Source organism: Neofelis nebulosa, chromosome 9, assembly GCF_028018385.1.
Source record: "Neofelis nebulosa isolate mNeoNeb1 chromosome 9, mNeoNeb1.pri, whole genome shotgun sequence".
Classification (NCBI taxonomy): Eukaryota; Metazoa; Chordata; class Mammalia; order Carnivora; family Felidae; genus Neofelis; species Neofelis nebulosa.
In genome coordinates, this window is record NC_080790.1 from 113,579,482 (window position 1) to 113,597,243 (window position 17,762).

A 17,762-nucleotide genomic window follows, 5' to 3' on the forward strand; every position below is an offset into this window, starting at 1 on the left:
AAGGGACGCAGGACTCTTGAAAGAGCAGAAAGGGCGCAGACCAGATGGCCGAGGGACGAGGCCACAGAGTTTGGGGGGTGGGGGGTGGGGGGGGACGTGAGACAAAGACAGAAGAAGAGAGGAAGTGCAGGAGTGGCCCTGAAGGGCCAGGCGCAGGAGACACGAGCCACCGAGAAGGAGAAGAGAGAAAATCGGCGGCAGGCGGGGAGTGGGGGGATCGCGACGTGCCGAGAGCACAAGGATGGGGGTCACTTGGCGGCCGCGCGTCTGTACCTGTGTCTGCCCGGCCGGCGGCGGCGGCGGGGCTGGGGAGAGGGGCAGTGCAGGGGGCGGAACGACGCCAGACCGCGGGCTGCGGGACCCGCCGACCTCCGGACCCCCGCCGGGCGACCCCCGCCCCCCGCCGCGCGCGCCTCCCGAGCGGGTTAACGCGCCGCCCCGCGCGCCGGCTCCTCCCCGCCGGGGCAGTGTCCGCGCTCCGCCGACGCCCTCACTCGACCTGGCGGCCGGCCCCTGGGCGGACGGCGCGTCCCTGGCGGCGGCACCGAACCCGCGCCCCGTGGATGCGCCCGCGCGCCCGGAGCAGCCGTCGGGCCTCCCGGGGAGCCCCTCGCGCGCCCGCCCCGACCAGGCTGCCCAGATGCGGGCGCCACTCTGCCTGTTGCTGCTCATCGCCCACGCCGCGAACATGATACCCCCGAACCGAAGGAAGAAGCAAGGTACCTGGGGCAGCGGGCAGGGTGGCAGGTCGCCCACAGCGGGGCCGACAGGGAGATGGCCCTTGGGACAGCTGCATGGTGCCCGGCGCCCTGGGCCACTAACTCCTCCGCGTAGCCTTCAGGCCCGCTTTACAGATGGGGAGACTGAGGCTCCAGGGTACCTGTTGAGCCAGCTGGCCCAAGGAGGCTCTCCAAGGAAGGAAGGGGCTGGTAGGGCTCTCTCACTGACCCGCTCCCCATAGTTGCAACATTGCTGAAAAGAAGGAGGGTGGCTCTGTGCAGAGATAGGAAGCCCAGGATACCGGGACTACGGGACAGAATTTTGGGCTTAGAAGCCATGCCTGGTATCCGTGCTGAGCCAGGAGAAGACGTACAGCCCTGGGCCAGGAGTCCAGATGCCCCGGACTCAGCCCCAGCATTGACCCTGACTCTCGCATCCCCTCGGGGAAGGCGTGATTCTCAGTGGGCTCCCCCTCTGGTAAGGACATGAGCTTTGTGAATTCGAGATCTGAGACCTGAGTTCAAGTCCATTGGTTCTGGGATGACCTGGAAGAAGTCCCAGAGCCTCCCCCCCCCCCACCCCCACCCCAGGTTTTTCCATCTTGACCTCCTAGGAACACTAGGAAGATAACCCAAGGTTCAGACTCTAAGTGTACCTGGGGCACAGAGGGGACCCTTGCATCCTCACTGGGAGAGTCAGAACGTCCTCAGGAGGTGGGTTTGAGGCTGTCCCTGCAGAGTGGGGGTCGGCAGAGCCGGTGGGGCTGAGGAAGGCAAGCAGGCGAGCCTCCTCCTGAGCTGGTGCCGGTCTGAACCAACCTTGGAGTGCCCGCCATGGCGCCAAGGCTGTCCTTCATTAAGGGAATCCCCACTGCCTCCTCATGAGAACACCCATGCCATTTTATAAAGCCGAGGCCAAGGCTCAGACAGGTTAGGTAACCTTGCTAAGTTGTCCAGCAGGTGAGTGGGAAGATCCAGTGTCTTTCTTCCCAGCTGTGGTGTTAGGTCTCAGGAAGGCTACATGGGAGTAAGAAAGAGAGTCTGCCCTCTAGGGGCTTCTCATCCACTTGAGGGAAAAGCCCTGCCTGGACCCAGTGACTGCTGGAGCGGAGCAGGAAGCAGACGGGCTACGGGAGAACTGGGACTTGGGATTGGGGGGAGCAGGGAGACTGGCCCAAAGGGCTCCAATCTCGGGTGTGACTGAATGGAGGGACCCAGGGGGAGGAGAAGTGGGTGGGCTTCAGGGTAAGCCGGGGGAAGTTTGGGACCTCGTGGTCCTGTGTGGATGGCCCTTGTATAGTGGTTGATCCCATGGGTTCTGGAGTCAGCCTGCCCGGGTCCAAATCCCAGCTTCCCCAGTGACCAGCTGAGTGACCTCGGGGAAGTCACTTTGCCTCTCTGAGCCTGGGTTTACGCACCTGAGGTTCTTTTAGAAAATCTCTAAGATTTTTCTCAGTGTTAAAGCAGACCAAAGACATGAAAAAGAAAAACTTTCTCCTCATTGACTCCTCTTGAAAATAGGCATAGTAATCTGAAGTATCTAACTCACCAGCCAGCTGTGGGTAAGACTGAGTGAATTGGTGAGTATGTGAAGGGAGTAGCCAAGTACACAGGCTCCTAGTGGGCATTTGCAACACATCTTCATTTCCTGCCCATGATGTCCCTGGCTATGGGAGGTGCTTTTTATCTGGATGGGGATTCAGAGAGGGAAACTGACTCGTCCAAGGTTGCACAGCAGGTAAGCAGCAAAGCAGGCTCGAATCCCGATCCATCTGACAGGGTGTCGCCTGAGCTGTGTTGGTCTTCCCTCTCAGAGCCTCAGTTTCCCCATCTGAAGAGGAGCTGGTTTAGGAGATCTTTGAGATGTTTCACAGTCCGAAAAAGACAGACAGACAGACAGACACAACACACACACACACACACACACACACACACACACACACACACAGAATAAAGAAAAAGAAAACTTCCAATCCCTTTCCCCGCCACCAGTCGCTTGGTGAGGACGTTGGGCATGGCAGCCCCTGAGGCTGCCCCAGTTTGTCAAGGGGGCTCTCGGCGCCCCTCCCGGAAGCGGTTGATGTCTTGCGTAGGGGTCACAAACATGCCCCATCCAGCATCTCCAGAGAGAGGCTTGTGGCTCCACTTGTCAGTCGGGTGCCACGGATTTCAGTCCCACTCTGGACCCCTTTGTACTGTGTGACCTTGGGCGAGTGGACTCCCCCACTCCTGCCTACAGCCTCAGTTTCCCCACTGGCCTTGGGGTGGGGGTTGGGGGGTAGGAGAACCTTTCCCGTAGCATATTATGCAAGGGGGTCATAGGAATCCTGGCCAAATAGGTTTGGGAAACGCTTAGTTTAGCAGATCTCTTGACTGCAGGACTTACCAGAGCATTCATGGTCAAGCAGTGGGACGAGGCCTCGGGATCCCAAACTAATTATGCAGCAGAGGCCATTTTTCGTCAGATAGCTGCTTGGAAGATTCCACAGGACACCCCTACCCGCTTTGACATTTTCCTCTAACTTTAGCAGGAGAGTGCGTCCCGAAGGCACCTGGGTGTTGGTCTTGCTTCATTCATCGGTTCCTTCACTTGTTCATTCAACAAGTGCCACAAGCTCTGTGTTGGGAAACTTGGAGAGGCCAAGGTGTGGAGACCCTGGGCTGCCCTTGAGCAGCTGCCGGGGTGGAGGGATGTCCCTCCCCTGACTTCCCCAGCCTCCCCACCGTGCCAGAGTCCTTAGCCTCTGCCTCCGGCCTGCTCTGCAAGGCCCAGCAGCAGCCCCCCTCGGGGCCTGACGCCCGCACAACCCTGCTTCCTCCAGCTCTGGCGTCACTGGTTTTTTTTTTTTTTTTTTGATGAAACCCAATTTTTCTGTTTCTAAGACAAGCAAGAATGAAAGGCAAGGCTTGAGAAAGGTTCTTGGATCTCGAGTGTCTCTTACAAAACAACATGTTGATTAATTAAGCGTAAATGAATCAGAACCAGATGGAAACATTTCTCTGGAAACATGCTGGGGTGTCCTGGCAATGGGACAGTCAGGGAGTGTGAGGGGGCTCTGGTCTGAACCCCCCAACCGCGATATGGGGCTTCATTTAGGCAACGACGAGAAGACAGGCTGTGACTGACTTCCCTGATGTCCAAGGCTTGCTGGGGAGGGGGCCTGGTGGAGGTGAGAGTTTCCCCCACGTTTGCAGGGTGATTTTAAGATCCTTCTAGCCCCGAGGCAGCCAGGGGCAGAGGGAATTCGGGGAATTCAGCTCTGGAATTCAGATAGCCCTGGGTTCAAATCCTGAGCCCTCTCCTACGCTACCATGCCTTCTCCAATCTATGATTCCACATCTGTGAAATGGGAACAGTTATACCTACCTCTTTGGCAGTTGGAAAGATTCACCGCAGTCCCAGAGGGAAGGTGTCCGGAAGCATACAGCAGGCGCCTCATAAAGATTCTCCTCCTTCCCCCCTCCCATTCTACAGCAGGGTGGGATGCTCTCTGGACTTGGGGTAAGGGCATCTCACGTGGGTTGAACCTCACCTCTGCCCTTGTCCCTGCTGTGAGCCTTTTTCTTCATCTGTCAAAAGACTGTGACAGCGCTGACATCGGGGGGTGGGGGGTGATCGTACTTGTTCTCTGTAAATTGCAGAGCCCTGCGTGGACAGCCAGGCAGACAGCACTGTCCCCTGTGCATAGCAGAGATGCTGAGACCCGGCAAGCAGGTGCCCGGGGCAGTGGCAGAGACGGGGAAGGACCCAGGTTTCTTGTCTCCAGGGCTGGGCCAGGGCTGGACCCAGAACAAGGTGCATCCCCCCCCTAAATGGTGGCATCTGGGTGATGCCAGGTAAAGATGCATGTCAGGGGCGACTCTGGAAGGGGAACGAGTTGCTAAAGGACGGAGAGAGGGCTGCTAACCGCACCTGGAGGGGTCGGGAAGGCGCTGCGTATTGGCAGAGTCCTACTTAAGACAAGTCATTTTGGCCCCTTTGGGTCTGGGTGTCTTCATAAAAATATGGCTGGTTGGTTGAGGCCAGGAAATCAGGATGCTTGGCACATAGTAAGTACTCAATAAGTTTGGCTCCGCTCACATGCCGTCTCCCTCCGCAGCCAGTTCTGGAGCCCACAGTGGGCTCATAGGAGATGCTGCTTTCACCTCGTGGGCTCCCCCACCCTTGGGGGGGATCCACCTCCCTCTCCAGGGATGGAAACCACCTAGCTACCACCCAGTCACCAAAGGAGAGCCCTGAGGCCACTTAGCAAGGGCTGGCCATGCTCCAGGAGCTCCACACACGGGGAACCCTCACCGTGGCACTGCCTGGTGTCCTACCCATTTCCCAGACAAAGGAACTGAGGCTCACAAAGGGGCAGTGACCTGCCCAGGAACTCCCAACATGTGGGATGTGGACCCAGGGTTTGGGGGCTCCAAAGCTTGTGCCCAGAAGTACAAATGGGGTCTGTTGATGGCTTGCAAGGTGGAGGTCTCCGAGAGGAGCCTTGTCACGGGTGGGACTTAACCGTTTATCCATCCATTTTTCCATCTAGTGGGAAAACGGACGCTTGCTTTAATTCAAAGTTTTCAAACTGAGATTTACAAGCCAGCAGTGGATCAGGGAGATCCATTTATTAAGTACAGCCAGCATTTTTGAACGGTACAGCGAGGGACCAGAACAGAACAGTATAGAATGTAGAGGGCCAGAGAGTAAATATTTTAGGCTTTGCTGGCCACATTTGACCTGTCACCTACTGTCCTTTGTTGTTGTTGTTGTCGTTGTTGTTGTTGTAGTAAACCATTCTTAGCTCACAGGCCGTGCAAAAACAGGCTGAGGGCCAGCTTTGGCCCACAGGCTATAGTTCGCTAACCTTAGAAAATACCAGAATGTGTTGCGAGGGTTAAAATGAAATATTATTTGGGGAAGTGCGTTTCAGGCTACATGCACATGTGAACGTGTGTCTGAGTAGGTGAGTGCACCTGCTCATGTGCCCATAGATGTGGGTTACGTGCGAGAGTGTGTGTGTTTGTACTAGCGTGTGTATTCTGCGTGCTGTGCATGAACGGATATGCAACTGTAATGTTTACCATTGTCGAGGAAGTGTGGAGGCTGCTGGGTCAGCTGAGCCCAGTGTGGTCCCTATCAGTCTCTCCGAGATGGGTTCTAGGAGGATCCCTATGGCACAGATGGGGACACTAAGGCCCGGGGGCGGGGGGTCACATAGCAGGTGCACCCAGGGAGTCTGGCCGCGGAGCTACAAATGCGACACCAAGTCGCCTCAATGAGCAGCAACCGCCCCTGACACATTTTGCAGGTCGTATGGCCCTGAATCTGGTGGCTGCGTCCTTCCCAAGGCCTGTGGCCTTTAGTCTCAGAAGGTGGAATGATCGATCGGTCAGGGCCCTGAATTTCCTCCTGCGTCAGACACCCCTGAGCAGCCAGTGGGTGCCAGATACCGCGTGGGCCTTTCTCGCTGACCCTGCCGGGTGGATGTGGTTGCACCCTCTGCCCTTACAGAAGAGGAAGCTGCTTCAGGGAGGGTTTGTCCAAGGTCACAGAGGATATGGATGTGTGGCCTGGGTCTTCCAGACTCCAGACCCACCGGAGCAAATCCGGGCTACGACAGACTTCTCTGGAAAACCCATCCAATGCCAGTAACCATCCTCTTGTCCACACGGCACTTTACAGTTTGCAGAGAATTCTGCTTGCCTTCTCTCTCTGGAGTTCTGGAGAAGGGTGATAGAATGATGGCATGCTGGGGCCAAAAAGGCCGACTGAGACCTCTGAGACTGATACCTGGGCAAATACGGAGGCTCAATCGGGGCAGCACGTCACCCACGGTCACCCAGCTGGGGGTGGAAGTGAGGGTACAGTCGAGACTGGGGAGGAGGGGAGGGCGGCTGTGAAGAGGCAGAGGAAGGCAGTCTGTTCCGGAGCCTGAAGGTCCTGGTGTAGGGCCTCTGAGAGCCTCAGTTTCCCTGGGTGGCTTGGCTGGGCTGGGTCTTCTGTGCCTTTCTCCCAGGTCTCGGGTAAACGTCAGATGAGGAGTGGAGTCAAGCGCACCAAGGCTGTTGGCGGAGGCTTCTTTTTTTTATTTTTTTATTAAAAAAAAATTTTTTTTTAACGTTTATTTATTTTTGAGACAGAGAGAGACAGAGCATGAACGGGGGAGGGTCAGAGAGAGAGGGAGACACAGAATCCGAAACAGGCTCCAGGCTCTGAGCTGTCAGCACAGAGCCCGACGCGGGGCTCGAACTCACAGACCGTGAGATCATGACCTGAGCCGAAGTCGGACGCTTAACCGACCGAGCCACCCAGGCGCCCCATGGCAGAGGCTTCTTAATAACGAGGGGCCAGCCTAGGACCGGGAGCCTCATATGGGCCCCTGGAGTTACCTGTGTGCCACACAGGTCCGTGGCTTGGCTGTGTGGTTCCATCCGAGGGAGCCGGCCGAGACCTGGGCGGGACTGAGAGCCATCCCTGCTTCAAGGCCAGACCTTCCCTTAGAACCTCAGGCCATGGACGACCGACCGTCAGTACACAAAGCGGCCCCAGGCTCGATAAACACCCAGGATCACGCTTCTCACCTGTATTTCCACACACATACAGGTTCCTAAAAACATATATATGTATTTTTTTCTTTAAAAAACTTAACTCTCAGGGCGCCTGGGTGGCTAAGTCGGTTAAGTGTCTGACGCTTGGTTTCTGCTCAGGTGCATGAGTTTGAGCCCCGCGTCGGGCTCTGTGTTGATTGACTGCACGGAGCCTGCTTGGGATTCTCTCTCTCTCTCTCTCTCTCTCTCTCTCTCTCTCTTTCTCTGTCTCTGCCCCACCCCCCCACCTCTCAAAATAAATAAATAAGGGGCGCCTGGGTGGCTCAGTCGGTTGAGCGTCTGACTTCGGCTCAGGTCACGATCTCACAGTTCGTGAGTTCGAGCCCCACGTCGGGCTCTGTGCTGACAGCTCAGAGCCTGGAACCTGCTTCGGATTCTGTGTCCCCCTCCTTCTGCCCCTTGCCTGCTCATGCTCTGTTTCTCTCTGTCTCTCAAAACTGAATAAACGTTGGGGCGCCTGGGTGGCTCAGTCGGTTAAGCAGCCGACTTCGGCTCAGGTCATGGTCTCGCGGTCCGTGAGTTCGAGCCCCACGTCGGGCTCTGTGCTGACAGCTCAGAGCCTGGAGCCTGTTTCAGATTCTGTGTCTCCCTCTCTCTGACCCTCCCCCGTTCATGCTCTGTCTCTCTCTGTCTCAAAAATAAATAAATGTTAAAAAAAAAAAAACTGAATAAACGTTAAAAAAAAATTAAAATAAATAAATAAATATAAAATTTAAAAATAAATAAATAAATAAATAAATAAATACATAAACTAAAAAGAAAAATACTTAACTTCTGCTGACATCAAAGGTTTCAAAAAGTCTGTTTTTGATCTGGTTTTACGTTCAAGCGTTAACTCAATGCCAGGTGCCGTTACCCGTATTATTTTATTTGATTTAACAAGACCAGGCACTGTTCTAAGTACTTTATATATATGAACTGATTAAGTTTTCTTAATAAACCTATATGAGGTGGGCCCCGTTATGATCCCTGTTCTACAGATGAGAAAACTGAGGCACAGAGAGGTCAAGTAACTTACCCAAGGCCACACAGCCGAGGCTCAAACCCTGCCCGGTCCCAGAGCCCGAGCTCAGTCATTTCTCGGCCTCCCAGGTTTGCTGTGAGGACTCTTATCCATATTTGGCAAAGGAGGAAACTGAAGAGACAGGGGCATTACATAAAGTATATGCAATCGCCATTTTTATAGGTCAAAACCGGCCCCACATTAACAATTTCATATGCTTGAGTCCAATAGCTTGGCAAAGTAAGTTTGGCAAAACCAGGATTGAAACCCAGACAATTAATTCCAAAGCTTGGGTGCATAACCAGCCCGCCAGGCCTTCTCCCAGTTCAGCCACACAATAGCCTGTGAGGCGGTTTGATCCTATTATTCTACAGAGGAGGCCCTCCAAGCTCAGAGAGGGCAGTTGACTTGCCAAGGGCGCAGAGCCAGGACAGGGAGAAGCTGGGATGTGTCTCCAGGTCCCCAGGGGCCGGAAGCTCTTATCTTGGCCCCGTGCAGCAGGCAGTGCTATTCAGACACACGCCCTGGGCCCCAACCTTGGGGATCCCCCCCCCCCCCCCCCGCCAGGTCCCACAGGGAATGGTCCGGTTCCCACCGCTGACAAACTCGTCTTGGGCACAGCGGCTTCAGGCCGGGCCACCCCCTCCTGCCCCGGGATGATTTCTTGGAGTCATGCCGTGTGATTCATAGAGCCCCCGCTCTGCCATCCATGGTGGAGGCTCCAGTGCGCCACCGTGGTGGGGGTTCTGTCTCACCAGCTCAAAAGAAAGGCATTCCCAAGCCGGGGGGACCCAGACCGCATGGGGAAAACCACTCCCTTTCGCCAGAAGCCTCCACTTTCCCTGAAGCCCAACAGCGGTGCCCACATCCGCTGGGGCTGAGACACGCAGAGAAGGGAGGTCATGACTGCCCTTCAGGAGCGTGCTCTGGTGTTGGCAGGCAGGCACAGCTGTCCCTAGCAAGTCCCAGATGAGCAGCGGGTGGCCAACAGGCTGTCACGAAGGCCATGGGCTCTGCCACTCACTGGCTAAGTGACCTTGGGCAGTTCACCTCTCCCTTCTGCGCGTCTGTTGGCTAACTTGCAAAGTAGGGCATTCCTAGCAAATAGGGGTTGCTCTTAAGAGTTCTAGCACCAGGCAGGGAGGATGGGATTGGGGCTGGACGTTCATGGGCTCAGCTCCCACTTCTGCTACTGCCTTGCTTGGGTGAAAATATTCCACTCCCGGGTCTCAGTGTCGTGTATCAGTACAATGGGGACACTGATAGCATCTACATCATATGGTTGTCTTAAGGATTAACATTATGCATGCAACCCACCTGGGAGATAGTAGGTGCTCAATAAATCGTGACACCCGTCACGCACCGTGAGGGGTTGGCTCTTTCCAGATCAAGTGACTCTGGACTTTCCAGAGTCCAGAGCTGTCCAGCCTGGCATCAGACAGGCCCCGGCCTGCGTTTGAAAGTCCTCAGGAGACCTGACTTGTCAAAAGAAGGCCACTTTGAGGAGCCCAGATTCAAAGGAGATGGTGGTCCTAAGTGCTGTGTGACTGTCACACAGTGACTACCGTCTCTGAGCCTCTGTTTACTCTGTGAAATCCGACTCCAGAGGACGGCATTGAGGCTGGAAGAATGTGTGCGTGTGTGTGTGTGGTGCTGGCACATTATAAATGTATAAATGATGTGATGGCTATTTGTGGATGAGGCCGTCGCGGGGCCTGACGTCCTACCCTGTACCCAACGCAAGCTGGAAAAACCCAGTCAGATGCCGTCTTTTGGACATGCTTTTCCTTCCTCCTGCCCCCGTCCCTCCCTTCTGGCAGGCATCTGAGTCCATCAGACTCCCTAATTCATAGCACATTATCCGCACCAGCCGTGCAAAATCCTGCCCTTGTTTTCTATTTTATTTTTCTTGCTTTCTTTTTTAAATTGTTACAAATTGCTGGTTTTTTATTTCACTCTTACATTTGTTTCACTTCTTTAAACTTTGTTCTCTTTTATCCCACGTAAACAGTTTAATTTTATTTTTAAATTTTTCACCAATTACTCCAGGGAAAAGAAAAAAAAAATAAAGTTTTCACCATGTTTCCTGAATATTTTTCATCAATTTGTAGGACTCACGGTGTTACCTGTATATTGACCCCATGTTGGTTCTGACATTGAAAATGTCTTTCTTCAGCCCGACACCCATCTGCTAACTTTGTATGTCCTTTGGAGTTTAGAAATCATTACCCATGATACTGTTCATGTGGTCAAAGCCCACGAGCCTTTTGGGGAAGGGGGTTGTCTTCTGCCTTCTGGTCTGGGCTTTTTAATCTTAGAAAATGTCCTTATTAAGGGCACCTGGCTGGCTCAATGTGTGATTCTTGATCTAGGGGGTTGTGAGTTCGAGCCCCACGTTGGGCATAGGTTATTTAAAAAGAAAATCTAAAAAAAAGAAAGAGGGGTGCCTGGGTGGCTTGGTCGGTTAAGCGTCCAACTTCGGCTCAGGTCATGATCTCACGGTCTGTGAGTTCGAGCCCCGTGTCGGGCTCTGTGCTGACAGCTCAGAGCCTGGAGCCTGTTTCAGATTCTGTGTCTCCCTCTCTCTCTGCCCCTCCCCTGCTCATGCTCTGTCTCTCTCTGTCTCAAAAATAAATAAGTGTTAAAAAAAATTTTTTTTTAATAAAAAAAAGAAAGAGAGAGAGAGAGAGAAAGATAAAGAGAGAAAAGAAAAGAAAAGAAGAGAAAAGAAAAGAAGAGAAAAGAAAAGAAAATGTCCTTATAAGAAAGTCTCATTAGAAGGGTGTGAGCCCTCGGCTCTCCATCCCTCAAGCGGGCCACCCTTCCGTGACCCATGCCTTCCATGACAACATGTGGGCCTCGGCCCCTCCCCAGCACACTATTGGAATTCTCAAATGCAGGGGATGCTTCTCGGTTCACCCTCGTCCCTGAATGTCCCCTCGGTCACTGCATTCCAGCTGGCACTTGCTGGTAGCCGGACCCTGTCCTTGGGGGCCCCAGACTGATGGAGGTGTCAGGCCCACCAGAGCGGGTCTTAGTGTGCGAGTAGGAGAGGTGACAGTGAAGTTGGCTTGAAGGGCATCCCGAGGGGTGTCAGAATCCTCCCCTCCGGAGCTGAGCAGCCCCAGCCCGAGGCAGGCATTTTCTCAGGGCTGTTTTGGCTAAAGGGCTACAGTTTATGGATCATCTTATTGTCTAGCATCACACCCAAAACCACCACCAACAACAGGAGGAAAAAGAATACAAACACTCAGGACATTTGTATGCAAAGCTGACTTTAAGGCAGGTCCTCTCTTCTGCCTGGAATAAATCTCCTCCTGTCTGTCCTCACAAACAGCTCAGGGCCCCTCTTGGGCTGACCTTGGGCCCTGACAGACATATGGCTTTCAAGGGCTGTCCTCTGCTTTTGGAGAGCCACGGGGCAGGAGTCACCAGGGAAGCATGCCCCCAGCAGTTAGGGGCTGAGACTCTGGGTTGCATCCTTGCCGTGAGTTCGTGGGGCAACACTTCATCTCTCTGAGCCTCAGCGTTCTCCTCCAAGAAAATGGGGAATGTGTAGCCCCAGCTTGTAGAGCCATAGTAGCCTTGAAGTGATCTGCCACAAGGACCAGAGTGGCACGGGTCCCTGCCTGCTGCAGAGACTCAGCCACCATGAGCCGGCCTCTGCCCACTTGGTAGTCCCGGTCCCTTCGAGGGCCTGCCAGAGCTCACAGTGACCGGTGTCCCCTGGCTCCGCTGCCCTTCCTGGTTCCAGACCTTAGTTCTGGTTTTAACTGGGCAAGAAGGAGTATGGTTCCCATTTTGCAGATGAGCAGACTGAGGCCCACTGACTGGGATGTCAGATTTTCAGGCCTGTGCAAGCCCAGTTTCCTCAGACCGCCTGGGTTGCAGTTTAGTGGAGACAGTGCCTCGGGGCCACGAGAGAGTCAGAGCCGAGGCCGTCGATGGCCCCATTTCTGGGGACATTCTGCCACCCCCCACCACGTGCTGGGCCTGTTTGCCCTCTTCCGTTCAGTTCCTCCCCACTGGCATCGTACGGTTTATTGAGCACCTACTGCGTGCCGGGTGCTTTGTGTGCACTACTCACATCCTTAGGAGATGGGTACCCATTTTACAGAAGAGGAAAATAGGACCCAGATGGGGGAAGTCAGTTACCCAGATTCGCACAGCCCTCATAGAGCCTGGATTGGAACCCAGGCTGGGGCTCCAAAGAGCTCTTTTTCACTGTGCCCGGGATTGTCAGCTAAACCCAGGACAGAGCATAAGGATATGTTTGGCTCCCATTTAATGAGTGCTTGGCATATAGGCGGGCACACAGCCAGGTGCTCTGCAGGCTATCACCTGCCTTTACCCTCCAGGCAACCCTTGGAGAGCATCATTCTGTATTGCAGATGAGACACTGAGGCCCCGAGGGCCAAAGGACCCCTCTCCCGGCCAAGGTGGCAAAGCTAGGATTCAGCCGGGAGCCTCGTATACCCTGGGGAAGGAGTGTCACCTACACCAGCAAGGCCCCAGCCATCCTCAGCCCCCGGGGCAGCAGTGAGTAGCCTGGGCCTAGCCTCCCAGGTCAGGTGCCGGGGACCAGACCATACACAAGGCCAGACGGAGTGGACCAGCTGGCCAGAGGCTCTGTGGCCAACTAGCCAAAGGCACCTGTCCCATAATCAGGATTCCAGCCCTGCCCTCTGGTGACCAACCGGGTGACTCTGAAGGTGCCTGCCTCTCTCTGGGCCTCAGGGTGCCATCTGTACAATGAGGTTACTGCCCTTGAAACTTTAATAGACTCTGCCCAAACTCCCTCCTCAAAAAAGAGGTGTGGGTGACTTCAATCTTATACAGTTTCCGTATCCTGTAGGTCACAAATAATATTTCCTTCTTGTTTTAATCTTCATTTTGAAAAGTAGTTGGGGCCCCCGGGTGGCTCAGTCGGTTGAGGGTCCGGCTTCGGCTCAGGTCACGATCTCACAGTTTGTGGGTTCGAGCCCCGCGTCGGGCTCTGTGCCGACAGCTCGGAGCCTGGAGCCTGCTTCGGATTCTGCGTCTCCCTCTCTCTCTCTGCTCCTCCCCCACTCATGCTCTGTCTCTCCCTCTCCTTCAAAAATAAATAAAAACATTAAAAAAAAATTTTTTTTAAGTATTAGTGAGGTAAGGTAGCTCTCCTTGTGGTTTCTGGCTCATTTGTCTTTCTCCTTTGAGTTACTGGTAATATCTTTGCCCGTTTTCCCACTTTAGTTGTTCCTGTTTTTCTTATTGATTTCTAGGAGTTCTTTGTATATTAAGAATGATGATCCTTGGCCTTCTGTGTGTGTAAGTGGCTTAATGATCAGACTGAACATGTGACAGAGGGTTGCAAATATGGCATGTGCTTTCTCTCTCTCTAGTTCTCTGTTGTATCTCTAAAACCCAGTCCCGAATTATTTGGGCAGATCTCAAAGCTTTCTGGTATTAAAAAACCCAGCCCGGTGCTACATTTTAAAAACATAGGTCTAATTTCCAACTGTCTTCTTCCCCCTCCCTGACTTGGCTCCTGAGTCCATTGACCTGCCCCGTGGGGAGATGTGTCGTGCCCTCTCCCTCCCTCCCCCTCTGCACGTTGGGGGGCAGAATACAGGGGGTAGGGACAGGGACAGTGGTCTCTTCGGTCTCTTCGGTCTCTGGTGCTGCTGTAGCCTCATAACGCTCAGCACTGAGTAAACTTGGGGCCTCATCACCAGCGAGCAGAGGGGCAGGGGGGTCAGGTCTGAATGTTCCTATGCCCCGCTTCATGCTCCCGCCATGGGACAGATGTCATAACTGTGGCGGGGTGTGATTTATCGGGGGGGGGGGGGGGGGGCGGAGCATGGGCTCTTCTTCTTCTGATTTTCCTACCTCCCTCACCACCCCGTGGCGCCCCCACAGCCTCTTGGCTCTTTGGGTTGGGAATCCAGAGCTTGGATCAAGCTCACCTGCCTCCGTCAGTCGCTTAGGCAGACAACTGGCCCAACGGTGGCAGTGCAGTCTTCCCCGGGCCTGCGCTGGCCCCTTCGGCACTCCCCTCCTTCCCGGTAGAAATGAGAATGGTCCGTAAGTGTGTGTTCCATCAGGGGATGAAACGCCATTTCCACGATCCTCAGGCGCCCTCCAAACTGTGAGTGGTTCCCTTGCCACCCCAGCTGGGTCGAGGGAGGTGGGGAAGTGCGGGACAACCTTTCTTGGATTCTCTTCAGAAATCCATTTATACAGGCTGGGGAGGCAGTGGCAGCAGAGAGGATGGGGGGGGGGGAATGCCAAGATACCTGTCCCCCTCTCACTAAGCCCTGGAGGGGGTGTCAGGTCCCAGTTGCATACCCACGAGGCAGCTCTCTTTAGAACACAGCGGCAAGGGAGGGGAGGACTCAGACGGTTTCCACCCTTTGTCACAAGCTTGGGAGCAGCAAGTCCCGTTCCTTCATTCATTCAACGAACGTTTAAAGAGCACCCGGCGTACCCAGCACTGTGCGTAACACTGGGAGCGGGGATGAGTAAGACAGAGAGCCTGGGGAATCTATCTTCCAATCTAGAATCATTCTGTGCATCTTTCTAAAATGTTTCCACAGGTCTGTGATTTGTCTTCTTTTTTTTTTTTTAATGTTTATTTATTTTTGAGACAGAGACAGAGCATGAACAGGGGAGGGGCAGAGAGAGAGGGAGACACAGAATCTGAAACAGGCTCCAGGCTCTGAGCTGTCAGCACAGAGCCCAACGTGGGGCTTGAACCCACAAACTGTGAGATCATGACCTGAGCCGAAGTCAGATGGCTTAACTGACTGAACCACCCAGGTGCCCCTCCTTTTTTTTTTTTTAATGTAATGTTTTTATATATTTTTGAAGGAGAGAGAGAGACAGAGCATGAGCGGGGGAGGGGCACAGAGAGAGGGAGCCACAGAATCCGAAACAGGCTCCAGGCTCTGAGCTGTCAGCACCGAGCTGACGCGGGGCTCGAACTCAAGAACCGTGAGATCATGGGCTGAGCCGAAGTCAGAGGCTTAACGGACTGAGCCACCCAGGCGCCCCTCTGTGATCTGTCTTTTAACTTTAATAAGTCGAACAAAAGCAAATGAGATGGGTTTTTTTGTTTCCTGTTTTACCCTGATGTTCCTGGAGTCTAGGAAAGGGTGTGGTACCTCATAGGTATTTAAGAAATGCCTGTCGGATGGATGTGTAAATGCATACTGGACCCTTCCACACAATGGGTTTTGACAGATGGAGAAACCAAGGGTCAGAAACAGGGAGGGACTTGCCCTAGGACCCAAAGATCTGAGGCAGGAGGCTACATCTGGGGCTCTCTCCCTTCTGCTAGGATTCGAGAGGGGAAGGGAGCCTGTGGGAAGAACCAGACCCAGAATTGGGTCCACGAAGATGCTTAGCGCTTGCCTGGAGGCCCAGACTGGATTCTCGACTCTGTCACCCCTCGGAACCTCCTGATCCCCAGGGGGGTGCTGGTTGAGAGGGGCTGGAGCTGTCGCTGGAACCCTGACAGCCCTGACTTTTAGGGCTGGTCCCCTTCCCTGGTGCTTACTGGCAGTGGGGCCCCAGGATTTCTCAGTGCTGAGCGCTGATCATCTACCCAAGGCTTCCTTGGGCTTAATTTTATGAGGTGAGGAGGGTGTTTATGTTGGGCCTGTTCTGAGGGCTAGATTCTCCCTAATACTCAATAACAGCCACCAGTTACTAAGACTGCCTGGCCTTAAATTGCAGCTTGCCGCTCATCAGCTGTGTGATTCTGGGCACCTCACTTACCTTCTCTGTGCCTTAACTTCTTTGTCTGTAAGGGAAGATACTAGCACCTCACCGGGTTATGGCGACAGAGTCTGGCCATGTAGGGGCTCCACACTGCTCACAGACGTCCCGCTGCCACACGTCTACCGTCTGCCGGACACGGGTTTACAGATGGGGAAACTGAGGCCCAGAGAGGTTGGTTTGAGGTTTGAACCCAGGCTGTCTGCTGGCTGCTGTGCCACCTCTCCTGCCACCACTGGAACTGTGGGACTTTGGGGCTTGAAGGTCCTTAGAGATGGTCCAAGCCCTCAGGGGCTGCCTCCAGGAGGGGGTGAAGGGACCCAAAAGGACCGGGTTCAAGATCCTCACTCTCACACCCATCCAGATTTCAACCCAAGCAGCTCTATTCTTTCCTGCCCTGTTAACTGAATGCCCATATCTCATCTCCTTCTGGGGAAAAAAAGGCTTTCATAGCGGAAAATATTTTGAAAGCCCCTTATCAAGACCAATCCTTTCGTTTTCTGCTGGGGAAACTGAGGCGTGGGGCGAGGAGGAACTCTGCCAAGATCATACACAGAGTCTGAGTCCACCCTGAGACGGGTACCACGGTCCTGGTTCCTAGCCCTGTGCTCTGTGCCTCACAGGACTTCAACAAGACAAAGTAAAGGAGGTTGCTTATGTCAAACCTGGTACCTTTCTCCAATGAATCTTAGGAATCCAGGCTTTCTAGTTCCTCTTAGAAAGTTTCCCCCACCTTCCCTGGAATCCTGGCACTCACATCCTCCCTGGGGCTTGCGGGAGGCTCCTGGTTTAGCCCAGTGGGCATTGTCCCCTACCTACGGCATATGGCATCGGGGTGCCAATATTGGCTGGACATGTCCCACCAGAGTCCTAACTGCTGCAGACATCCTCCTACTCAGCCAGAGCTGAAGTTTTATAGCCTCTCAAAGAGCCAGGAGGGGCCTCCGCAAATAAAGAGCAACAGGGAATCATAAGCTCCCCAGGGGAGGGAAAGGGTTAGGGTTGATTGAACCCCAGTTCTGCCAGCTACTTTATACACAGGTCTCAGGGTACTTTAGAGCAGCCAAGTAGGATCAGAGAGGCAAGAGACCTGCCCAAGGTCACACAGCAAACCATACAGAACCAGAACTGGAGGGAGCCAGGAGCTGTCTGAGTCCACTTCCCACCCTACAAGTACTGAGCACCTACTGTGTACCAGGCATCTACTCTGCCAGGTACTAGGGCTATGGCCGTGAGCAAGCCAGAAACGCTCCCACTTCAGGGAGACTCCATTCATGGGAAGGGTCATGAGATTTCTTGAGGACCTACTCTGCGCCCTTTTGAGCAGAATGCATTTGACCCTCAAAATATCCCAATGAGGTAACTACAGAAGAAGAAACTGAGGCACGGAGCATTCCAGCAGCTTGTTCCAGGCCACCCACCACAACAAACCGCCAGTCCCTGTCGCTGGAAAAGAAAAGGAACCGTTTTCTCGATACTTTTTCCCAAAAGAATGGCAACCGCATCTACTTGACAATTTTGTGACAGTCTCACACGTAGGACAATCGCGAGACAAGTTCTTACACAGTTTCACATGCTTGACAACATTACGACACCTTCACACCCAAGACGGTTTTGTGACAGTTCCGTAGGCAGATTGATTTGCTGACAGTTTTACAGTCAGAGCAGCTCCATGATGATTCTAT

General features: G+C 53.9%; 1 protein-coding gene across 1 annotated transcript in view; it reads left to right on the forward strand.

Moving 5' to 3' along the window:
• Window positions 1–201: 201 nt before the first annotated feature.
• Window positions 202–17,762, forward strand: part of RSPO4 (R-spondin 4) — a 36,102-nt gene continuing 18,541 nt past the window's right edge. The window contains exon 1 of the mRNA XM_058685158.1: window positions 202–719. Within this exon, the coding sequence (XP_058541141.1) occupies window positions 242–719 (478 nt within the window). The 5' untranslated portion in view covers window positions 202–241. The remainder of the gene's footprint in view (window positions 720–17,762) is intronic.